Below are 26,818 nucleotides of genomic sequence, written 5' to 3' on the forward strand. Positions count from 1 at the left end.
CGTGTGTGTTTCAAGAGCATGCTGATTTAAAGAGGGAGTGAGTGAACAAGCGATTGAGTCAATACAGATGAACACTTTGAGAAGAGGGCGCGGCGACTGAGTCACGCTCTGTGGACGATATGTGTTGATGCCGCCGATACACCTCTGTGAGTAAAGAAAGAAGCTGTTGATCCATCAACCTGTGCACACAAAGCCTTCTGTGCACAGACAGCAGGATGTCACTGGCCGTGATATTTGAGTCTCAATTGAGCTGGGATAAATTATAATGTAAGCCAGACTACTTTATTGTACCCTGAAGGTGTGCACAGTCTGACAATATATCACCAACATGTTGTGATTCTTATTGACTTTATCAGGCAGACAGCTTATTTTTGTAATATTAATCTCAAGCAGACACAATAAAACAGGCACATAAAAACAATGGTTTTATCAGATTATTGATATTTTGTTCAAAGAAAGGACAATTATTTTAGAGATCAAGGGAAGGCTATGAGAACGAATGACCAGCCATCTATGCATCTGCTAATCTACACCCCCACAATATCGTGATCAAATTAGAGGTCTCACATTTGCCATTTCGAAAATATGTATTTTAATATTCCTGGCTCTTAAGCTAGAGAAGCTGCCAGATGGCATATTTAACTGTAGTTGGTAGGTGGCTCTAATAAGGCACTTTCCTTGTAAGTGTTTCTACCTCGTTGGGTCGACGCAGGCACTTGGCACATGTTCGTTTGTCATTCCCCGCTGCACAGTCAGCCTTGTGCCTTTTTAACCTGCCAACCCACCTGAGCTCTCCAAGGTGGGACATGGCCTGATGTGGTTGCTAATGGCAACTGAAAATAATGTGTGTTCATAGGTGTGTGTGCGTTGAGTGCTTTTATGTGGGTATGGGAATGACAATGAGGATGCATTTGTGTCTAGATGTGTGTAAATGTCAGTGTGTGTGTGTGTGTGTCCCTGTGTTCCTCTGCAGTCAGTCATTCATTTGTAGCTGCTCTGTCGCTGCCTTATTCCAGGTAAGCCAGCAACCAGGAGAATACTTGCTGGCAAAGCCTTGGGCGAACTACCTCTACAGCTACCGTTCTACCTTCCTCCTTTTCTGTCTGCTGGGGCGTTTGTCGTTCTGCCGACTGTCTCCTTCGCTGGTTGTCTGGCTCGGTCCCATATCGGCATGTACTAGTATGGAGATGAGGTGATGGTTTTGCCTCGGGCTGTTCATATACTGTCTCTCTCTCTCTCTCTTTGTCTCTCTCTCTCTCTCTCTACCCGTCTCCGTCACTCTCTCTTTCACATGTTGAGTCAAACAATGTTGGGTTCCACCGCTGACTCTTTCTGACGTTCTTTCATTCTCTATTCATGCAGTAAACTTGGCTTCTAAACATTCTCCTGAATATGTGCAAACCTCTTATTCTCACTTTCTTTTTCTGTGCTGGGAAATTGCAGTTGTCTAGGACCACTGAATATTCTCTCTCTCTTTGTGTGCGTCTTCCCCATTCTACCCGAGTCGTAGTAGGGTAGTTTCTTTTTCACCTTTGCTTTCTATCTCTGAAACAACTGTTTTTTTGACATGCGTGTCCACGCATTCATATGTGGTGTGTGTGTGTTCTTGACTGCAGAAGTGGTTTCATGTATGGTTTTGGCCTTGTGTAGATTGTGTCATTATTACCTTCGCATTGAAAATGCGGAAGGTAATGTTTTGATCGCCGTGTATTTATTTGTATGCGTGTTACTCGCATAACACAAAAAGTATTAAACCGAATCGCATGAAATTTGGTGGGATGAGTGGTTATTATCCGGGGACCATTTGATTAGATTTTGGGATCAATCGGGTCAAAGGTCAAGGTCAAGATCATGAAAAGGTCAAAATCTTCTTTTTACCATAGCACGGTCAATTTTTATCCAATTGGCATGCAACTAATGCCAACATGTTCATAATTCAATGCCCAATCTTGTGATATTCGAAGGTATGCGCTCTACCGAGTGCCCATTTTAGTTTGTTTGTGTTTCCATGTGAAGGTGTGTCGGAGAGCATGCTGCCAAGGGTAATGCGACAGCAGCAGGTTGTGGTCGTGTTGTAGATTGCAGAGCTCTGTTAGTGGTGCATTCTTAAACTCACACGATCAAACGGTGCACACACACTAATATAAAGCATTTTCTAGACCAAACTGTTTTAAAATCAGCACCGCTCTGCTGGCTCAGTGGGCTTCCATGTATGATGACTTCAAATCTGCTCCCAGCTTCCCCCCCCCGCTTCCTGCCAACTCCCTTGTCCCTCGCCACTGAAAACAATAGAAGAATAACACAAAAAGCTGTCTCTCTCTTTCCTAAACTTTGAACATATTGGGAGATCCTCAAGGGAACGCCGCCATCAAAGTTATTCACCAACCTTCAAAAAGTGTAGATGAGTTTGAATAATTCAATGTTGATTTAGTGATTCAAGGCCTTTTTTGACCTGATACTCATTTAACTCGACCTTCACACCGTAGAGTAATTACTGGAGTGTAGAGGAGCCGCCTCGTCTAGATAAACACGGAAAAGAATGAAAGACCAACAAAAAAGAAGATGCAAAGATTATAATTGTATTGATAGTTGTCTTCACAGTTCTAACATGCTGGACACGACCTAAAATCTGACCTGTGGAAAGCTGACCCAAACTCAATGAATGTGCATTAATAAAAAATGTAAACGAGAAAGACTGCATTGAGGCTGATTGGGCCCAATCCAACACATCATTGAGCTGAACAGTTCCTCCAGTGAAGGCCAACGCTGGCGGCAGCATTGAGCCTAATGGATTAGCAAGACTCAGATTAAACGAGCAGCACTGAGACATTATCATGAGTTTTTATGTGTGTCGAATAATCATTTACAGAAATATTAAGTAATATTTTCAACTTTACCAGTATTCAGTTGCCAACTGGGTGATAGAAGAGGATAATGTTCTTCCAATATCAGGACATAAATTGTAATTTGATGGCATAACCTTTTTCTTACACAAGGTACTGAATTCCCCAATAGTTATCTAATTCAAGCTGGAATTATATTTTTACTTTTAAATAAAATCAGGTTGTGTTCAGATTCACTATGACAATGCAGGTGGTCCAACTTTAAAGGATTTCTTTTCTACATCGTCGCCCTATAAAGCTGCATTTAGTGTCTCATGTCCTCCAATACAGTTCAAATGTCTTTGTTATTAAAAGGAGTGGATTGTTTGACAGAGCAATTGCTGCACGTTGCCAACATTATCTATTGCAGAGTTTATAATGTAATCCTGCCATACATGGGTTCACCACAATGCCATGACACATGTCATGTTTCTGTGTGGAGCTGTCTGTTTAGTAGAGTTGTATCTGCTGTGGTCTTATGTGAGTTTTGTTAAACTCAGAACTCGTGATTTTGTATGCACTTCTGTTTTGATGTATACATTTCAAATACCCTAATTATAAAACAGGGGGAATATAATTTGTTTCCCGTGTGTTGATCATCTCTTTGGCTTGTGTGTTTTCAGCGGAGTGTGGAGGTCACATCGCGGGAGCTGTGTCTGGACGGATTCTGTCTCCAGGATATCCCGCTCCATATGAAAACAACCTCCACTGTACATGGACTATAGAGGCTGACACCGGCAAAACTATCAGGTAGTTATGGAGCGGTTATTTACTGAAGCTACTCTGAGTATCACGATGGCCTGCAGTTATCTAGATTTGGTTTTGCAGTTATAAAATATTGGTATTCACACAACAAGTAGGCCTATTTAACAATCATCTGCAGAAATATTTTGCCCTGGGCAAGATATGGTTAGCTGCCTGGCCAGTTTACTCTACATGGACGAGACAGGTAAACACTCACAAGACTGTCAGGTGAAGATATATTATCTAATTATAGATACATGTTCACTGTCAAAGCCCTGCCGTGCAGAAGAGCCACATTAGTCATTATGACACCACCGTGTTTCTGAAGAGAGGCTACTGCTGACTGTGTGTGTGTGTGTGTGTGTGTGTGTGTGTGTGCTCAGCTCTGCTTCCTTTGATTTAATGGTTGACTTGATTTTGGTAAAAGTTCTGAATATAGAACAGTTGTTAATGTTTGTGTTTAACCTGTTATCTCTTGTGACTGCTTTGTTTTCTCAGCCTCCACTTCATCGTCTTTGACACTGAGGTCGGCCATGATATTCTCAGAGTTTGGGATGGTCCATCGGGACCGTCAGATGGGGATCCTGTTGAAAGAATGGTCCGCCCAGCCTTACCTGAGGATGTCCACTCAACGTTCAACATACTCACACTGCAGTTTGATTCTGATTATTTCATCAGCAAGCAAGGGTTTTCCATACAGTTTTCCAGTAAGTAGACTTTTTCTGTAATTCAGAATCAATACACCTATTTCAAGAATTCCCATGGTAGAGGAAACTGTGAAAAATGTAGCCATTTATTTTACTAAACTACAGATTTGGGTGGTCCGTCTCACTTTATCCTAGACATCCATTTATACGGGACTTTTTTTTCTTTTTACTGAATTAGCAATTAAATGAGCTTATTAACAAACTCCTCACACATATAGCCTTAGTTATTATAGGAACCTCATTTACATAAGCTATAAGATAATTAATCTGAAATTAATTATGTATTTAACCTGATTTAAAGCCAACTAATCAATTGAGGAATTAATATCTCACCCGGGGACCACTCTAATTACTCAAGGAGCCCAACGGAGACCTGAGGCTCAGTTTTGGTTTGGGAAACCAGGAAGTGCTGATAGTTCAGGTTCCTGAGCTTTTTAACATCATTGTGAGATGTTTCTTTGAGAAATTGATGACTAAGTATTATGACAACAATAATAATAATACAAAATATGAAACATATAATTGTATAGGCGAATAAACAATGTTTTTTTAAAGTTTTAAAGTTGCAAAGTGACCAACTATAATAAATCTCAAAATGATCTTTGAATGTCAATTTTACAAAAGGTTTTTGGATTACTTTTTTCACACTTGCACGAAGAGATGTCAATGCACAAAAAATATTTCTGTGGTTTCTTCCTTCTTTTTTTTTTACAAGAAAGAGTAACCTGGACAATAACTGAACCCCAACATGTCTGTTCACCCGTTGGACTCATGGGCCCAAGTCTCTGCAAACCAGTCAGAGCAGACAGTCATGACCATATCTCCTTCATAACTGCATCTTCATAAGAGCACATTCTCTTTATTGTGCTTGTATATCTTTTGATTTTATTGTGCTTGCATATCTTTTGAAATCCATTTAATTCATAACATATTAAATTCATATCCATTTAATGCATACCATTTTAAATGGTATTTAATTTCATTTAATTCATAAAATATTAAATTGCAGTTCATGCAAAGACCCATACTGTACACCTAAAACTTTTTGTTAATAGATGCACATTTATTGCCATAAATATTTACATTGAATGCTTTCTCTCTCTATATATCTCTCTCTCTCTCTCCCACTCTCGTCCAAATACATTAAGTCTCCTCCCCGTATTTCATACCTGCAAACTTGTCACCTTTCGGTGAAATTCACCGTTTTGAACTCAAAATAGGGCATCCACGTGAATCGTGGAGATCCGAAGAGTTTTTATTATTTTGTTCACCTGGCCCGCTGCCGTTGAGATTGCAGTGAGACGCGGAGAAAAGTGTGAAGTGTTGCTCTTCGCAATAAAACATCTTTGATGGGACGTGTCGCGTCTCGGCCAATCAGCGTTCAGATGTCCACAGCGTTTGGGGGTTCAGGTTAGCTTGAATGTTAGCCCGCTACATCTACTCCTGTCACGCTGCACGGTGTAGCGATGCTAACAAAGTACCCGTACGTTAAACACGATGTGATTTAGCATATTTTTAGTGTCGATACTTCATTAAGAGAGCGATCAGAGCGCACGCGCTGCTCCGTGTCGAGCTGTCTGCGCACACTGCGCTGCGCAGCTCACAGCGAGAGAAGTGGCGCAGCTTTAGAGACTTCGGCTTAACAAATAAAAAGATGCCAGAAGTGAAATGTTTCAGTCTGTAAAGTTCTGTAACTCTCCAGCTGCTCATCCTGATGAACTGTGTATCATCTGGTCAGAGACTAACGGCCTCATAGTGTATAATCAATGCTATGATGGAACCATGTAGTTTCATTCATATCTGGCTGTATGAATACTCATATTACTGTCATTTGTTAAGTGTTGAAAAAGTTGGTAAAACGTGAACCATACAGATGTTTTATTTATTACTATTATAGATAAATATACCAGTCTCGTAATTATGGTACCATATTGTTTGTATGGTGTATTGAATTCTGGTATCGGGTATCATGATATTTATGGCAGGTATGTAATATGTATAGCAGTTATAATATGAGTATCGTGACAAACAGGTAGAGACAGAACAGATTCAGGGAGAAGTCCATGAGGACTGTTCAGGCAAAAAAAAAGGAAGTTGGTTCATGAATGACTTTAACCATATTATATATAATGATAATGTATATTTGTTATTACTATCATTATAGGGCTGAGTCAGAGCGGAGAACCTTTTGTTCTTAAACTGTTTATTATCATTATTTAGATTTGTGGTCAGAACAATAAAATGACTGTAGTTGTGGTTCTAAAAGCTTTGAGGCTTCAAACAACGTGGATGTGGTGTGGTGACAACAACAAACAAAAGTCACCTGCACCCCCCCCCCCCCCCCCGTTGTCACCTTTTTCACCCCTCATGAGTTTGCAGGTATGATTATTAGGGCCCGATCACTGAATTATTCAGAGGACCTTTTTTTCTTAAAATGTTTGTTATTATTATTTCGATTTACGGTCAGAACAATCAAAAGACCGTAGTTATAAAAGCGTTGAGGTCAACCTAGATGTGGTGTGGAGACAACAACAAAAAAGCCCCCCCCCCCTTGTCACCTTTTTCACCCCTCATGAGTTTGCAGGTATGGTATTTAAAACAATAAATATTTGCGCTTCACTAACGTGCTAATGAAAGCACTGTTATTCCATTACTATGCTAATGACTCCTTATATTTACCTCCATGTTGATTAGGTAATGGTATTTGCCACCACACTAATTTAAACCAAATTGTGTGAATATATTGAGCGAGCGATTGATAGGGGTGATGTTACTACACATTTCTTTATGAGTTTTAGTTTTCTTATTTTATTTGTATTCCTCTCACTTCCTTCTCGGTGTCCCCGCTGGAATACACATTGTTCTGAACTTAAAAGATACAATACATGTGATATTATAATACACAGGGCTCTGGTCCAGATATGTTACATGATTTTTAACTGATTCTGAAGTCTCCTGACGGAGTATTGAGTCTTTATGTGTATACTGTGGATTTAAGCTCTGTCAAATATGTATTGTCCATTTTTGAAGAAGAGTAAAGGGAACTGTTTTAGTAATTGTTAGAGTCCTGAAAACTGTGGGGTGTTATAGTAATGCAGTAATTCACAGGAAGAAGAACAACATTTTAAGGAAAAAAAAAATTTATATATATATTTATTTTAATTAATATTATAATTTTGTTAATAACTAGTCAATTTGAGTCACATGTATTTCCATCTACCCTGCCTTCTTTAATACGATAGGTAGTCAAATCCGTATCACCACAAAAGGGACAATAGTGCATCTCTATGTTCTACAGTACATCTTCCATTTTTTACTACTGCTATTAGTTTTGTCTGTGTGCTTCTCCCTGAATATCTTTCTTTGAACCAAGAATATGTAAATATATGCCTCTCTTTGTTTGTCTCGCATTCTGCAGCCACTACAGCAACGACGTGCAATGACCCGGGCATCCCTGTGAATGGCTCTCGGTACGGGGACAGTAAGGAGCCCGGTGACAGCATGACGTTCCAGTGTGATCCGGGCTACCAGCTGCAGGGTCTGGACACCGTCACATGTGTACGCATGGATAACAGATTCTACTGGCAACCCGACCCCCCAACGTGTGTCGGTAGGTGCACTTTATCTTGTAGATGATCGACTGCCGGGTTGAGATTAAATTAAATGAACGTTAAATATGATGCTTTGGTCAGACATTAATGAGTGTGAGACTTCAATGTCATACTCCGCCAAAAGAAATGAGCACTAAATATGATGAATGAATATTCGATAATGTCCATCGGATGCTGGAATGAACGACTGAGCACTAAAACCTCTGGAGGTGGAATGATCCAGAGTTCTATCTTGAATCTGAAGTGTAGAGAGTAAACAACAAACAAGACAATTCAGATCCCTCATGTGCCACATCTGACATACTTTAGAGGCAAATCAACTGATGCCCGCTGGTGAGGTGATCTCTAATCCCAAATGATGTTGTACCATCAGATGGTGTTTCCAACTGGAGCAATGCTCTTTAAGATCAAGGACAAGGTGCTGACGAAACGGTGGTTGGAAAAAGCATTGAACTCCATTTCCACATCGAAATTTAACATGTACCACCAAAACCTCCTAAACTCAGAACTGGGATGATGAGACATGCACGAGAGAGGAAGGGTGGAGAGAAAAGTGAAGCATCACAGAATGACGCAGATAACTGGAATAGGGCTGCAACTAACGATTATGTTGATAATTGATTAATCTGTTAATTATTTTTTAGATTAATCGATTAATCAGATAAAAAAACAAAAACAATGTAATTTTGAACCCTTTATTCAAAACAGGGTTCGTACGGTCATGGAAAACCTGGAAACGTCATGGAATTTTTAAATGGCTATATCCAGGCCTGAAAAAGTAATAAAAAAAATTTAAATCCCAACATTTTTGAAAAAGTAATGCAAATTTGTTATTTTCAAATGTTTATTTACACGGTATATATACGGTATGCTTTGGAATTCTCATTGTTAGTTTAAATACTGCATCTTCTCACTTTTTCATGTATACACAGAGTTTTTTAACAAAAAGTTTAATCATGGACGTTGGGTTTAAAGTCATGGAAAGGTCCTGGAGATCCACTGGTCAGCATGTGATGAACCCTGTCACAAACAGAACTGACAGCGCTTTACTCGCGTGACTATTTGTGGTTTAATCGCGTCACATGCGTTGTTGAGGGGGCGTGGCTTATCTCCGTTGCTTTGCTCCGTGGAAAAATATATTCCGCCATCCGCAACAGAATAATTAACCACTTTTTCTACGTTATACTTCTTATGGAAATGCCACACACGTCGTAACATCTAGCGCCCTGGTGTCTGGGTTCATGACGTCACCCGTAGGCGCACGCAGCTCCGTGAATGTCACTCCGACGACGGGAATGACTTCCGCATCCAGCGCCACGAGAGCAGCAGCAGCCAATTAGATTCATCAACAGCGGAGCAGCTCAGCGCTGATTGGCTCTCACAACGCAGCGTTCCGTCTCTCCTCTCCCTCCGCTCCGCTATTTTTTCTCCTGCGCCGCTCTGCGCTCAACTCAACTTTTTTGAAACTCCGCGACTTATTGAGGGCCGTAACAATCGCTCAACACAACGAACCGATCATGAAATTCGTTGGTAACTATTTTAATAATCGATTTTATCGATTCGTTGTTGCAGCCCGAAACTGGAATAGGAATCCTGTTTTTGAAAACTGCTGAAAAGCCAGAGTTTGTTTGCTCTGCTTTCTCTCTTATCGCCACCATCTGGCCCACCTGCTGCTTGGAGCCCATCGAGCTTCTGCAATCCACTCCACACCTCATTCACACTATTCTGCCGCAATTTGTTTTTCACTCTCCCACTTCCAGGTGGAGTTTCCTTTCTTTATTTTCATCCTCGTCTTTTTTCTGACACACTTGATTATTCTCTCACCAAAGGAAGGAGGTGACTTCTGGAAGTCTGTCTTTTTTTAATTCTTTTTTTTTAAAGCAGGACCAGGAGAGTTTCTAATGCATTATGCAGCAACAGTCCTTCAGTGTTCTCACCGTGCCACCTACCACTCCCAGTATGTTAGCACAGAACAGGCCTGTAGCATGGCCCTTTCTCTGACCACACGTTGCAACATGCCTCTATTGGGGCAACACATACATGAAGTCATTTTTGCCTCATTAACTGCTGCACCTGCTTGAATGTTGTCTTGCACATGGAACATCATGTTGAGTTAGTCAGAGTCGAGGGATGAGGGAAATCACCGGATTAAGGTTAGGAAGAGGTAAGACCTCAGACGCAGCTAAAGGTGTAAACCATGTGAGAAAGCTGAGGGAGATTCCCGTAGCGAGTAGCGTGATGTCCAGCCTCCATCTTGCAACAAGTGACTGCAGACATTTTCCTTCCTGTTGGATGCCACAACCCCGCGTTATGTCGCCTTCTCCTTCTCTTTCTCAGCCAGCACATTTTGCACATCCTCCATCCCAGAAACTAATAATTTGCCTTGTAACGATGTCTGTAAAACCTATTATTCTTATTCTTTGTTCCTCATATTGCCTTCTATGTCTCTGCCAGTAAACCCACATGTTGTTCGACTTTAGAGCAAACGTGGGGATTATATCTTAGCCTGTGTGTGCTTCCTTCTCTTTCACCTCAGGTGGTGAATCCCTTGGTGCTCAAAAGCTGCTAAATTTAAACAAGCATTATACACAGCAGTTTAGTGTGCAATAGTGTGTCTGGCTGTGAGTGATTTGCAGCTGTTAATGCCTTTGTTTACCTCTATTTCACTGTTGATAATCCGTTCACACCCACCTGCCATCCCCGAGACACCTCTCCATGTTTCAGATTCTTTTTTCACATCACAAAATTGCTGCTTGAATGAATCTATCCGTCTCTCTTGCTAATATCTCTTTCCTGCTTCCTGGCTTGTTGTGCGATAACAGGACCACTCGGGGTGATTCTCTCTGCGAACTACCCCCAGCGTCACACTCTCACAGTCTCTCTCTTGCTCTTTCACCTTCTCCAGCTACCTGTGGAGATAATATCAACGATCCACCGGGTGTAATTCTGTCTCTCCTAACCAACCCCTGCCATGCTTCCAATCACTAACTCACTCTCTTCCACGCTGCCTACCTTTGGGGGCGATATGACGCTTTCCAAATTAGCCCAAGCCCGATGCTGTGTAATCATCTTTCCATGTCTGTCTCTCTCTCCCTTTCTCACTTTTCTATTTACAGCGACATGTGGGGGCAACGTCAGCGGTCCTTCGGGAGTAATTCTGTCTCCCAACTACCCCCAGCCTTACCCCGCTGGGAAAGAGTGTGATTGGAGAATCAGGGTTAACCCTGACTTTGTCATTGCTCTCATCTTCAAAAGGTAAGCCACCCAGATTTAAAATGTGGCCCTGTATATATACAGTATGTGTGTAAACATATACTATGCACCTTTCTCAAGCTTTAAACCAGGAGAGGAGCTTATATGTGCCTGTAGAAACGCCGCTGCTTCTCACCTGGTATTGTGATGGATTCCATTTTTTTTTTTCACTCTAAAATCGCTCAAATGAGCCTGCACTTTTTTTCCAGTAATCATTTCATACTTTAGAGTTTCTTGTGGGTGGTCAAACTCATCTATTGAATTTTCAGTTTCAAAGGCTGGCGGTGTTATTTTGGTCGGGGACTTGGCTGCAACATTAGTGCAACAACAACAGATGTCTAAAAAAATATGTTATGAAAAAGCAATGTTAATTAAACATTTGTACTCTAGCTGTCAAACAAGTTGTGTCATAATGTTAAAAGTAGGCAACTTTATTATGCATGAAACAATAACTTTCATATCAGGATATTAAATATTCTCATTAAAGATGTGACTCTTTTTAGAGAATACAAAGTTACTGACGCGTGCCTTGTGTCAGTTAGTGCTACAGTAGTTAAGTCTGATCAAGTTTTTATAATATTCTTAGTTTAAGTATTACTAACTGATCACCAATAACATTACAAAACAATAAAGATAAGAGGGCAACAGCAAGGTACAACACACACATTACAGCAGAGTAATGGTCTTACTGGTCATATTCATTTTGTATTATTTCACCCAAATACCGGAGAAAACATGAATAATTAAAAACTTAAAGAATGAGAGGTTGGAGGGGGTCCCCAACGACTGAAATTTTTTTCTCTTCTGGCTTAAATTTAAAAATGGATTACCCTCCTTGGGCTTTGTTTTATGAGTTTAGTTTGAGTTTATTTTTTAAGAATAGACTGTTCATGACTTTCTGGAGCCCACACAGGGTAAAAGAAAGGTCTGTGTTGTGCAGTCAGGGATCGAGCACTAATAAACCCATTTGGGGGGAAACCTCATTAGTGGACTGTAAAATCCACTTCCAACATAACTTAAGAAGCCTAAATGGTTAGTTTGAGGTGGTATGACGTTATCTTTAAAGCTTGTTTATGATTTTCAGGGCACTAAACTACTAATCAGCCTTTTTTCTGTTGTATATTTGTTTAAAAATCAAGATTATTCCCTGTGCATCATTGAAGACGTAAAGTAAATGACATGAGTGGTTTGCTCAGGAACTTTTTGAATTCTAATATGTTGGCAGATGCATTATTCTTGCCTTTTTTTAGGTAATAGGGCAGTGTTTATTTACACTTCAAGTCCTGATGGTGCTTGAGTGGTGAATATTTTACACAGTGGTTCGAGGCTTTTGACTAAGGCAAATGCGAAGATTGGATTTCACATAAAGGATATAAAGGCAAAGCGGACTTTCTCTAGATAGCCACAGGAGAAGAAATGACCCAATTTACAATTCATGTTTTTCAGCTGAAGAAATAATCATCTTCTCACAATGAGACAGTTATTATATTATTTTTAACTAATTTGTTATGTTATTGGTTGTTTTGTTAACACGTAGAGCCTTTTCTTTTGAATTATTTATTTAATTTGCACCTTGTAACGTTGTATACTAAACTTAAATGAACTTCAATTCTATTTAATTGACCCAATTTAGAATGACTCATTCTCAATTCAAACCAGAGTATATCCAATGTTATCAGAACTCATATTCTGGCATCATGTGAGCGACAGCCTTTTGAGCGTTCACATCCAACAAAGCCAAGTGTCTTTTTATTTTCTACTTTCTTTAAATATGTTTTATACTGAGTACTTGTAGTCAGTGGGAAAGAAGGACCATTATTCTCATAATGAAAGTGTTGACTGATTTATGGCACCGTATATTTCAAGATGTAAAATCTTACTAAACAAACTAAAATATAGTTTCTCAAGTTTGCATGATTGCTCTTGTTTAACATCCAATTCAGACCCTTGTGTTCTGATGCGGTCTCATTTCTGCTCTGTGAGATCTCTGTTTATTTGATGACATTTAGTAGCTTAAACATTGAGAGCAGAATGTATCACTAATGCAAAAGGTATAAGCATTGATCATTGTAATGCTTTGTCACTGCAAAAGGGGCTTAATGTGCTGTTAAAGCCATTCTGCACAAAGCGAGACGCAGGGCTTAAACTGGGGCATTCTTTGGTTGCTTTTATAACTTCAAGAAGTCCTTTCCGATGATACATATTATCATCAGCCAGGCGTCAATAACACCTCTTTTGACCAGACTCAGCTATCAGATGAGTGGGGCAAGTCTGGTTGAAAATATGGTATCCATCAAAATCTCTGTCTGGTCTATGAGGTATTCTTTTTTTTTTCCTTTTTACTCGTGTAACCAAAACAAATTGCATATATCCTAAAGGCCTGACAACAGGTGACATGCATCTCCTTGCGCCAATTCAGATCCATTATCCATCCCGCTTATCCTCATTAGGGTCGCGGGGCGCTGGAGCCGATCCCAGCTGACATAGGGCGAAGGCAGGGGACACCCTGGACAGGCCGCCAGTCCATACAGGGACAGACATATAGAGACAGACAACCATTCACGCTCACATTCACACCTATGGGCAATTTAGAGATCAATTAACCTGCTGCATGTCTTTGGGAGAAAGCCGGAGAAAACCCACGCTGCCACGAGGAGAACATGAAAACTCCACTCAGGAGGACAGCCCCGACCGGGAATTGAACCCTCGGCCCTCTTGCTGTGAGGCGACAGTGCTAGCCACACCACTGTGCAGTCCCAGATATATTAATTATATATATATATATATATCACAAATGGTTTTTGAAAACCAGGGGCGCTGTATAGCAACATTTAGACAAATAAAGATTACAAACATTATTTATTTAAATGTTGTTATACAGCGTGTGTGTGTGTGTGTGTGTGTTTGTGTACTTTTACCCTCATGAGGCTCAGATGTCTTTACGGATGTGTAGAGAGACGAGGAGAGGCGGTCAAAGATAAAAACTTTTACAAAACAAACAAGTTGTTCCCACTGGGTTTAGGTTGATAAATAACAAATATATAATAAAGGCACATAGTGAATTTTCATTTAGACGCAAACACATGAACACAAATACTGAGAATGTAATTCAAAATAGATGAAGAGATGCACAGGACGATTAACTCGATATTCAGATGATGCAGCATGGCTGCTTTTGCAGGATTTGTTTTTCTTCTTCTTATTGATAATCAATGAAATTAATGTTCTTGAATTTGTATTGTTTTATGCTGCTCTAAGAGGAAAACAGCAACACACTCATTTGTAATGCAGTACATCCAGAAAACATGTCAAACCGAAGGTAAGATTAGCAGCCGATAGAAGAGAGAGAGCACAAACTAACTGGCAGTCACTAAATGAAGCGGGTCTTTTAACAAACATCGGATTAATTGTTTGAAGAATTTGAACAGGAACACAAACAAACCACGCCATTAATCTTATTCGATTCTGAAAGCCAAGTGTGTCTGTTTTGCTTTGTTTTTGTCCCCCAGTTTCAACATGGAGCCAAGTTACGACTTCCTGCACATCTACGAGGGTGAAGACTCTAATGGACTGTTACTAGCAAGTCTCCAAGGCAACCAGGCCCCAGAGCGAATAGAGAGCAGCAGTAACAGTCTCTTCCTGGCATTCAGATCTGATGCCTCACTGGGCATGTCTGGGTTCGCCATCGAATACCGAGGTAATTAAATCCCAAAACGGTGCCTTCATATAATGTCCTTACATGTTCCTGCAAGGTCACATTTAAGTAGCGTAAGTCTGTCTTCCAAAATGTTTTAAAGTTATAATATGCCTCTGACTATTGAGTGGTTTGTGGTAGAACACATATTGCAATACGTAGTAGTGCTAGTAGCAGGAACAGTAGTTGTAAAAGTACTGGTAGTAATGATAGTAGTGGTAGTATTAGTAGTACTAGTAGTCGCAGTAGTGCAGCTGCATTAGTATTAGCAGCTCGGTACTCGGTGGTGACATCATTTGGAGTAAAGTAGCAGCAATAGTAATCAATTGGCAGTCACCTCACTGCACTCTAAACTATTAACTAACCAATAACTGATTATTATATGATTGGGGGAAAAGTCAATGCAGTATCTCTCATTATAATTATAGTCTGGGCCATATTTAGTAAAGCTTCTGTAGCTGCTTTTAGGTGCAAGGGGACACAATTGTGACCCAGACACGCATACTGAATATTTATCACATGCATCTGCCTCTAGTTACAGTTTCTTTTTAGTGAGAGTTTACAGTTAAATGTAGTCTTGTTGTAACTAAAAAGTGAACAAAATAAAGCAAGCAGGCTATTAATAATATTCACAGTCTGCTGTTACATAATCTAATATTTACATCATTTTACATTCATATTTAATTGCGTGGATTAATATTTGGTTTGTGTTCTTTAAAAAAAATTACTTGGCCATTAATTAATTGTAAAATCACCACAGGCTGCAACTGAACTTATCTTTTAATTAAATGTTGTTAAATGTTAGACCTGAGGCTAAATGCAGCCAAAGACTCAACTGAGTGTTTTTACCCAACACATACAGTAGTACCATAGACGGTACATGAGTACTATGAGCTCCCCATCACAGTGTGTCTCAGCTTCAGCCCAAGAGCTGCTATCTGAGTGAATCAGTGGTTGAATACATGCAGATCGCAGCCTTAAATGCAATGAAAAGTGTCTTTGATAAATAAACCTGGAATTGGCTTTCAGGACACTGACATATAAATCAGTCATTGTTGAATGTTGATACAGGAATGTAATTCAGACTAGATAATCCTTTTTATTAATTTCACCCTTGCTTTACATCCAAAGTGTGTTGCAGTTGAGAGGGCATGCTGTTCCATGACAGCCCGCGAGTCGTTTACTTTCACAGATTGTGACTCATCCTGGTGTTACAGATGTTGCTTGACTGGCAGTGATTTAACAGCTCGAGTCAATGTGGAGCTGATGATTAGTTCTTTGACTGAGTAGAGACTAGATCTGCTCTGTCAAGTTTAATAAAGTATATTTTTCTCTTGTTTCTCTCACTTCATTTATTGCTAATTAAAAAAAGATTATCTCTCTCTGTTGCCTGTCTCCTCGCGCTAGCTACCTCACACCTTTGTACTTTTGTCATTAATTCACTACCTTTCATCTGCCATCTCTCTAATTAAAATACAACCTTAATCATCTCCCTGTTTCACTTCCATCTTGCCCTCCACCCCTCTCTCTCTCTCGTTCTCTCTCTGTATCTCTGACTGTCTGTTTCCCGTTTCCCTCTGTAAAGCCCAATATCTCATTCTCATTAGGCAATCACGGTAAAGTAAATGTGCTGTCCCTTCGCCAAATCATAAAGAGTCAAGACAGTTTTGAGTTTTCGGGACTCCACAATTACCCTCATTTGTTCCTCCTAAAAGTATATTAGTTGATAGAGAATATTCAATACAACCTATGTTCGGGCTCAGCAAATAGCCTGTCGCCGAAATTTGGCCCAAAATGTCCATCAATAGTCTTTTTTAACCTGAACGGAATCGGAAAATTTACTTTATTGGGTTGCATAAACAATTTAGACACGGTTTAGACATTTACAGCTATAACTATTTATTTCAGTTGTATTTGTTGTTGTATTGTTACAGTGGCACCACATAGGAGAATGTGATGCAGTGCCTGATGTTCATATGAGATATAATGATCTTACCAGATTAACTTTTTTCTGGTAATACTCCAAACTAGTTGGACCATGTCTTCTTCCAGTAACACAACGTCTCTCCTCTTTCCACAGAAAAACCAAGAGAAGCCTGTTTTGACCCTGGTAACATTATGAATGCCAGTCGCACAGGATATGACTATAAACTGGGATCTCAGGTCTCCTACAACTGTCACCATGGCTACACAATAATGGGCGGGGATACCATCACCTGTGTCATGGGGAATGATGAGAAGCCGGTGTGGGACAGGGCTCTGCCATCGTGTAAAGGTAGGAGAGAGGAATCGACACACGCATTCTCCCAAACACCAAGATGATGGAAAGTTTAAATTGGGCAAAATCTGCTTATGCTGGACTATTGGAAAACAACCTGCTGGCCCTCAGTGCCACTTTATTAGGCACACTTGTACAAATGAAGGCAATCCATCACATCTGGTCTACCATGAAGAGTACTGTTACGATGGCTATACTGTTCGGTTGTTGCTGTGATGTGAGTCTTTGTGTGAGTGCGTGTGCGTACATCGGAGACAGAGTCTGTCAGGGATTGGTAGGCTGAACTGTCTTATTGAGTGACAGTTCAGAGAGCCTAGAAAGTTACACCTGCCAAGCTGCCAGAGAGAGAGAGAGAGAGAGAGTGTGTGTGTGTGTGTATATATATATATTAGGGCTGTCAATCGATTACAAGTTTATTTTTCTTCTAAATGAACGAGTAATCCCTTCAGACAGCGTGTATTTTTGACACTTGTTTAATTGTATTCTTTTTTAAAGACCAAACTTCACACAGAGCTGTGTTTTCAAAGAGGCTCCTACCTATAAAGTGCCAGCGAGGTATTTAATATTGTGGATGATAAATTGCTTCTTCAGTGAAACATCCAGATTAGTAAGAAAAGGTGTATTAGATACCCCATTGGTCCTGTCATCTTTAACATTGAACAGCAGCAGAACCAGTGGCCTTGGTAAACTGACTGACATTCAAATATGTAATGTTAACCCTCTGGAGTATGGGGGCATTTTCTCGATTTTACAACAAACAAAAAAATTCACCTTTTAAAGGCTTTTGCATTTGACACATCCCAGTGTTTCCCCCACCATTCTATCAGGGCGAGGCCCCGCCCCCCTGTAATTTTCTCTATAGCGCCAGATTACAGCAGAAGTAATGCAGGGCTCTCAAGTTTTGAAGACAGGCAAGAGTGACATTTCAGTCGCGCGCAATTCCAGGATGCTTTATTTTTATTGGTTGCTCGATTAAATTTTACCCAGATACAACAGATACGTTTTTTTTTCTGATTGGCTATTGTGGAGCCCATTTCTTTTTTTTGATTGGCTCATAAGTGGCTCCTCACAGCAGAACTCCAGGGGAGCGCTTGATTCCTCCACGGTGAGGGCAACGCGGCCAGCTCATGTTTGCGCTGCGGTACATTAAAACATTTAATAGCCGAGAGTTTTTTTCAGCGTGAGAAATACGATGTGTGGCGGGAGTGCGTGACTTAAGACCGAAATGCGTGAGTCTCACGCTCAATGCGTGACACTTGAGAGCCCTGGTAAGGTTAGGTTATTTTCTTCAAGACGTCTTTGTTCTATTATTAATAGGGCTGTCAATCGATTAAAAAAAATTAACTAATTAATCGCACATTTTGAAATTGCGATTAATTAATCGCGATTAAAAGTGTTTTCCTTCTTTTTAAAGACAAAACTTCACACAGAGCTGTGTTTTCAAAGAGGCTCCTACATATACAGTGCCAGCGAGGTATTTAATATCGTGGATGATAAATTGTTTCTTCAGTGAAACATCAGATTAGTAAAAAAATATATATATATTGAGACCCCATTGGTCCTGTCATCTTTAACATTGAACAGCAGCAGAACCAGTGGCCTTGGTAACTGACTGACATTCAAATATGTCACGTTAACCCTCTGGAGGCTGGGCTCATTTTATACATTTTACAAAATAAATTAAATTCACCGTTTAAAGTCTTTTGCATGTGACACACCCCCACGTGTTATACATCAAACATTCCAGAACAATCTCAGCTCTGAAATAAGGCTCATTGTCCTCTCGCCGTGTTCTCTGGTTCTCTGACTGACAGGCTGCTAAATGAGCCTAACCTGTGAGGTGGGAGGTCCTTTGTGATTTACTGAGTGTTCATTGGTTGTTTTTACGAAATGTTGACAGACAAACGGATTGACAAATCACGGTGAAGGTTTCGTGTGACGAGGTCTTTCCGCGCGTCACCCGACACGTCGCCTCCGTTCCTCTGTGTATCAGAGATGAGACGGGAGGAAGGAGGAGCAGGAGGAAACCCGACTGATTCATCCACGAGTTAAACTGATTTCTGCTCCTTATTTTCGCGGAGAAATAATTGTTTTAAAAACGGCAACAGTGTCAAACCGTACTGCCGCGGTTTAAAAAAAAAAAAAAAAAAAGTGCGTTAATTGCGTTAAAATATTTTTGTGCGTTAACGCGGCCAAATTAATCGCATAGATTAACGCGTTAACGCTGACAGCCCTAATTATTAAACTAAACGTCTGTTGTTGGTCGTCTCTACAGCAGCATGTCATTCTGTCTCGACGTGTCGTTCACATTTCTCGGCTCCGTCCCGCGCCGCAGAGCTCCATGCCGCGTGTCGCGCCCGCATCGGGCGGAGCAAAAAGTCACCTGCACCTTCCCGTCACCGACACGTCGCCCTCTGCTTCTCTGTGAATATCGAGGAGCAGACGGGAGGAAGGAGGCGGACTGCCGCGGCTTGACACTCAGAGAAGTGCAAAAACTTCAACGCACACCAGAAGGAAACAAAGTTGCGTTAATTGCATTAAAATATTTTAGTGCATTAATCGCGGCCAAATTAATCGCATAGATTAACGCGTTAACGCTGACAGCCGAATATATATATATATATATAGAGAGAGAGAGAGAGACCTGGCCTGATGCCATTTAGGTAACACATTAAAATAAGCCACAGGACAAAAAAGGAATTTTTAAGCACAAAGACACAGACTTTTCCAAACGGATACATATACACACACACAAACACACACACAAACACACACACACACACACACACACACACACACAGACAAAGCATACTTAAGTATACCTCTTAACACGTTGAAAAAGGCTCCTCTGAATGCTCTGTTTGATAATGTGTGAGAGAAAGTGGAGAGGGGGGTTGGGGGGGGGGGCGAGAGAATAAAAATGAGATAATTGCACTCTGAGAAACTATTTGAACAGCAACGAATAGACAGACTCAGAAAAAAAGCTCATCAAGTAGTTTGATCTCTTGTTCACATTCGTCTAGTTTATTTCAAGAATATACTTGACCACTGTTACCCTCACTTAACCACTTAAGCCCCATTGCCCCACCTGTGGGGCAGATTTGATGTTTTGTTCTAAACTGTCTATAATATTATAATAAACATGAGCAAATATATTGATGTTGTACATCAAATTAAAGAAGACAACTGGGGCTACAAGTATCAGTGAGCCATTTAAACACAACTCAAACACCAACTGAAATAAAAATACAAATATCATAATCATAATTTTGTCAGGTGTCGGCCCACTCAGAACGTTTCCGTAGCTAGCGACATGTAGCTTTGTGCAATCATAAAAGAAGAGATGTCCGAAAGCAAGAGGACTTCACACAGATTCTAAATATCTTTACAGAATCCTTCTGCACCAAAGTATCACGGAGATATAAGCCAAAGAACACAGAAATATTAATCGCTTCATAGCTTTACATTCAGCAAATTCAACATACTTTTGTTCTTGAGAAGAAGAAAAACCGTTTCTCTCCCCTGCATTCCAGCTGGCATGGCTTCAGTGTGTGTGTATGTCCCTTTAAAACCAGGCGGACTTTTGGGAAGCATCATAATCAGCTGTCAGGAAGTTCAATTTCAGCGAATCGGATTTCACATTTCAAATATGGCGACGCCTTTCTGTCTCCTATTGGCTCACAGTGCTGTCAATCTTGTCTTTCTTGGTACCAATCGATTCTATTGGCTCTAAGTATTCCAATGACGTGTCGTTCTTTAAAATCCGCCCATCCCGGCGGAGATATCTGCGCGCAACAGCTGCGCTGTGACAGATCCAAAACCGGCTTTATGCACAGCACGCACGCGCACAGCACCACTTTGTTTGATCGTTTTTTTATCTTTGATTTACTGTTTTAAAGCCACATAATGTTGTATTTGCATGTATTGATCACCACAAGTAAAAGTGAAAGTGAAATAAATGGTTTGGTACATGAGAAAAGTCAAATGGCACAGATGGTGCTTCAATGTGCCCAAATGCAAATTTTAGAGACCTCGCCTAAATTCTCTTTTCTAAAAAGTCTCCAACTATTGTTCTGCTTTATTTTTTCTGAGTCAAACTTTGCAGAGAGTCTGTTCACAAGTTGTATTATTATCTGGGTGATTTTAGGCCTTTGCTGTGCATCCATCCAGGATATATTCATCCTGAAAGTGCTTTTTTTTCTAATCGAACCTGAAACTTCTATGAAAATAGAAGATTCATCTTTATTTACTCTTAACCAGTAACATATATGCTAATATTTACACATCTGAACAAAAGCTCATTGTGTTCCCTTTATTATAACACCAACATTATTCAAATAGCTTGTGTGGTTGCAGAGCTACACCCTTTTTAGTTTGGGTATGTCATTTCGAGCAGAAACCTAAAAAAACGGGTGGGGCTTAACAGGTTAACCAACCACAAATCTGAAAATGTCTCTGGCATTTCTTTTGGTTTTGAAGATGCAATCCTCCGTTTTTCAGGAGCAGATGAGTGTTACGATCTCAGACACTTAGGAAGTAGGACCCAATTGCACGACCCGGGAGACAGAGATAAAGTATTTGTAAGTACTTTATTTTTCGGTTCTGCAGTGAACAAAATGAAAGCGCTCACGTAGTGAGGGATCAAAAACTTTTCAAGAGCCCAACATAACCCGACCTGATCATGGCAAAAGACCAGACGAACTGACAAGGAACACTGGGAGACAGGGGAATTTAAGCACATGGTAACAAGACACAGGTGGGACCAATCAGGGGCGGGGCTGACACTGATGAGCATAGGAGACAGGTGTGATGACAGGTGAAAACAATCAGGAAGCCTGGAATGAGAGAAAGCGAACATAAATGACATGAACCTCTCTAGCATATCTGTCGGTGCACAACAATGAGAACTTTGATTCCTTTCAAATAAAATGACTTTGCTCTTTCTTTTGTTATTCTTTGAGAGCATCAAACGTAGATATTTGAGTTAATCTTATTTCTTTTATTAATAGACAAGAAAGCACATTGTTATTTAGTTATTTTTATAATTGCCATCCAATGAGCTTGCAAGAAGTCAGTTAGCCCGTCAGTCATTCAGGCTTTGAAGAGTCAAACCGTTAGTTACTCATTTGATCAGACCATTAAACAGACGTAATCAGTGAATAGGTCACCTGCTGTTACATTTCTTTGATGGGCTAAATGAGGCTTTTCCAGTATTCTGTGTAACATTATAGACGTTCTTTGTGGCAACATTTTAACATAAAGCGCTTATGTTCATTAGCAAATAGGGATGTCTGAAATTGATTTAGTGTAATATTTAGATTCTTTCTCCCACAATAATGTATTTATAAACAGAAGCCAAGTATCACTCTTTTAATCACATTTGAAGGCTTTAATTGAAGACCACATCATGGGCTTCTATCAAATTAAACATTATCTCTGAAACGCCTCAAAATTCATCTGGCAATTGATTCATGTATTTTTACTGCAATTGATTTCTGCCATAATTTTTGTATGCAGTGTGTTTCTTTCAACTTGTTACTTTTGTTGAAAAATAAATATATTTTGCGTTTGTAAAAATCTAATACACAGATGTTCATTATACATTAAGAATTTATTTTCCACATTGTCATTCTGGGTACATTCCAATGCAGCGACAGAGTATCATATTCGCTACTATGAAATATATGGCTTGAAAAATGCCTTGTTACTGTAAATATCATAAATAGCCGAAATTTTTTTTGTATTTACATTTATTTTATGGACTGTGTGTGGTACATTATAATTCAACAGCCCTCCTGACAGGAGACACTCCTGGTTCCTGGCTCCGGCCCTTTCTGTGTCCCAGATACATGAATTGATCTGCCCAGATTTCCGTCACCTCCAGTTCACGTAATCAAAGCAGAACAATTTAACTAAATCCACTCCGGCCCGGTAATCTCGCTCTTTTTCTTCTGCCGCTCACTTTGCACACTGGATGTTCTCTCCACATAGTTAGGGACGTTTCTCTGTGTGTCTCTCTGTCTCTGGGCAGCTCCTAGGGCTTTTAGACCAAACTCATTAGAAGGGGTGAGACCTCTTTAAATAATACATCTCCACTTACTGTCGTCTCTCTCTTCTTGCCTTTCAACCCTCCTCCTCTTTCTTTACTTTGTAACTGTTCTCCTCTCTCTTGCTGTTTTTTTTTCTTCAACTTGTTCTCTTATTCCAGCTTCCTCTGTCTGTCTCTGATTTTCTCTTGGCCTTTCTATCTCTCTGTCTGTCTCTCTCTCTGTCTTTTCCTCTCTGTCTTTTCCTCTCTTTCTTCTCTCTCTCTCTCACGCACCTCCCATCTTAAACCGCGCTTTCATTGGTTTCCATGGGAACTAAGAGCTGGTGCGAGAAAGAAGGAATTCTCCATGACTGTTGATAGGGCTGTGTGTGTGTGTGTGTGTGTGTGTGTGTGTGTGTGTGTGTGTGTGTGTGTGTGTGTGTGTGTGTGTGTGTGTGTGTGTGTGTGTGTGTGTGTGTGTGTGTGTGTGTGTGTGTGTGTGTGTGTGTGTGTGTGTGTGTGTGTGTGTGTGTGTGTGTGTGTGTGTGTGAAAGAGAGTGCAAGAGAGACACAGGCAAAATGGAGAGACATGGCTACTATAGAGTGCCGCCTAGAGGTTACAGTAATACACATAAACATACTAACTAAATTCAGAAAACCACTCTTGCATATATATATATATGCATTTATTGATAAACTAAACAGGAACTCCACACAAAATGATTTTATTTTGTGCCGTCTAGTTGTAAAGATTCTTATATGATGTGAATACAGGTGAAACTTCACAAAAAACACATACGTCAGGCTTAACTTGTATGTGTCTACTAAAGTTTGGTTTAGCTTGGACAAGGGTAAACACAGGTGTATCATGTCTGTCAGCAGTAGTCGGAGCCCAGTAAGCACCGTGCATGTACACGATTCAGTAGCAATATACACAACACACAGGACCTATGTTCGGTTTTAAATGGAAACCAGCCGGCTTCAAGTGTTTTTGTATTGCACATATAATATACAGTACAGGGATGTTTGTTAGTTCAGTTTTAATGTTGTGGCAGTGATGCATCTCCTTCTCATGCTCCTGCTAACTACTAAACTACTGCTTATGTTCAAGACATGTGTGTGACGTATTGTTGATATAGGCTGGAGGGTACAAAGTTGTCAAATCCTATATTGGACAAAATGTTTCTGATTCTGTGACATTTCTCATGCTCTATCTATATACACAGAGCATTAACTGCTTTTGATATTTTCCAAATAAGTTTTGTGATAAGATACCAAAGGTCTTGTTGTTAAAACAACAACATATATTGTGCTGTTTTTGCACCATATATAAAAAAAAAAATGAAAGTAAATGGACTCTTGTGTATCTTTTTTGCTCACGCAGGAGTGTATGGTCATTTTTATTGATATGTTCAATATACTCTATTTTCTGTGAGACACAGACAGCGAGCGGTACAATAGTATTATGCACATGTGTGTTCTTGTGTATGTTTGGGTATGATCAAAGGACATTGATGTGTGAGAGAGAGTGACTTGCATGATGTGAGTGATCAAAGCACATGGGTGTGAAGGCTTTTGTTAAGACCTGATCCCAGAGCAGCACCAATGGGATTGTGGGTAGATCAAGACAAGACCTCTCTACTTGGAGGGTTTTAATGCAGCAGCACAACAAGAATATATATGCGTTTTAATTGAATCGATATCAGGAGGCGTTTAATGAAAGAGGGTGATTACTCTGATGCTTATGGAAACAAAAAGAAAGTCGGAAGGGAGAGGAGAGGAGGACGAGGCGAGTACAACAACTGTTGAGAAAATGAGTCGAATATAACCATATACATCATTTTTACTGAGCAAGCCATAGCCAAGAATATGGGCCCAGTGTCACGAACCGGGCGCACGGCCATGACAACGTAAGAGGGATACGCACAAGTAGTAGTTCACAGAAAGGGTTTTATGTATCTTAGGTGGCATAAACAGTAACATGTGGGGTCAGTAGTTTCAGTGGTGGAGGTGAGTGCATGCGTGGGAAGTGTGTGTGATATGTTGTGTAGTGTCAGGTCAAACCATACTCTTCTACAACCAGCTGAACGGGGTCTCGGGAAGAAGAGAGAAAGAAAGCTCCTGAGACCAGAACGCCTTTTGACAGCAGCACTAGCAAACAAGGCCCAGGTGTTGCCAGTGCTGCTGATTACCTCAGGTGTTTCCAATCTTCTGATGACCCTCGGCCACGCCCACCTGCAGTGACACGAGCCAGTGGCACACCAGTCTTAATGTCCACACTCACGCTCTCATAGGCTTTGACTTGTGTTCCTGATAAGTCTACATGGACTCACTGTAAAATCTATCAGCGCTTGAGGGTTCTCTGGTTCTCTTTTTGAGCCCTTTATGCACAGTTTCCACTGAAATTACTTTGCTCGAGAGAATTACCCTCAAGGGGTTGTACAAAAAATGCTCAAGAAGCTGGAAAAACATGAACATGTTGACAACACCGATTTACCTTTTTTAATATATTTTTTTACGGATGACATTATCGTGAACAATCGTTTTTTCTCTGTTGCCACAGACCGCATATAAATAAGTGCTGTCCCATTTCTCTCACAGCATTTTTAACCTCGGTACCTCGTGGGGTCATGATAGTTAAAGTCTGTTCGGGATCACAACTGATAGCGTGGGTGGACATTGGGACGGCTGACAGAAGAATGCACACACTAGCAACCAAAACAAGATAAGATGATAGAAGAAGCAATAAGAATGCACCATGAGTGTGTGTGTGTCGATGACATTGACAAATTTGCTTGTTGCTGGTGTTTTTCTACACGTACACAACGCACACACACACATTCACAGACACTATTACACTAATATCTTCGACCTCTGCCGCAGTATAAATGTGCACACGCCCACATGGTTTTCCCACACAGGGTTTGTAACTCTCTTGGGGGTGCTGAAGATGGATCAAGCTGGTGTTAGCTCTGCTTCTTGTGGGTCATGCAATGGTAGGAGGAATTAATCGGCTTTTTGAAAATACAGGATGCTGATACGGGAGATCCCACACTGTGCACTGGCTCACATCAATTCATTCACTCAAGTTTTTTCCTTCTATTCTGAAGAGGGTGCAGCAGAGCTGCAAACTCAATTATATGAATCAAGCCACTATGCAACAGCAATTTCCAGGATTGTTTTTTAAAGTTTTTTATTTGATATTTAGTTATCAAATACTGCTGTTCCATATTAGCTACTAATCCATAGTAACACAATACATGTTTTCAAAAAGATACTCTCAGTCTGCACTCAGTCATTGAAAGGCATGACTAGTTTGATATATTTTCGATTAATTTCCCACAATATATTATACGGTTACAATTGGAGCCTATACACTTAACTCGATCTTTGATAAATTTTTTATTATTTGCAAGCGCATACACATTTAATTCAGGAGAGACACGCCTGAGGTAGAAAAGTTTTTTTGGTTTATTATTCACAGACGATAAGTAATGATAACGTCTTGGCAGAGACGTTGGCGCTTGGACTCTACAGGGAGACTTGTAACCAGGGCCGTCTGCCCTGAGCAGCAGCAAGATAAATCCCCATTGGTTGTGGTGGTGGCTGATGAGGCTGAAAC

The 26,818-nt window shown here is 40.3% G+C and overlaps 1 protein-coding gene across 1 annotated transcript in view; it reads left to right on the forward strand.

Annotated features, from left to right (window-relative positions):
- LOC130192607 (CUB and sushi domain-containing protein 1-like) overlaps positions 1-26,818 on the forward strand; it is a 269,833-nt gene that overhangs the window by 206,295 nt on the left and 36,720 nt on the right. Inside the window, exons 24-29 of the mRNA XM_056412699.1 lie at positions 3,506-3,632; positions 4,125-4,333; positions 7,752-7,943; positions 11,061-11,199; positions 14,706-14,893; positions 16,971-17,165. Coding sequence (XP_056268674.1) covers positions 3,506-3,632; positions 4,125-4,333; positions 7,752-7,943; positions 11,061-11,199; positions 14,706-14,893; positions 16,971-17,165 — 1,050 coding nt within the window. The remainder of the gene's footprint in view (positions 1-3,505; positions 3,633-4,124; positions 4,334-7,751; positions 7,944-11,060; positions 11,200-14,705; positions 14,894-16,970; positions 17,166-26,818) is intronic.

This window comes from Pseudoliparis swirei, chromosome 4 (assembly GCF_029220125.1).
Source record: "Pseudoliparis swirei isolate HS2019 ecotype Mariana Trench chromosome 4, NWPU_hadal_v1, whole genome shotgun sequence".
In the NCBI taxonomy this organism is placed as follows: domain Eukaryota; kingdom Metazoa; phylum Chordata; class Actinopteri; order Perciformes; family Liparidae; genus Pseudoliparis; species Pseudoliparis swirei.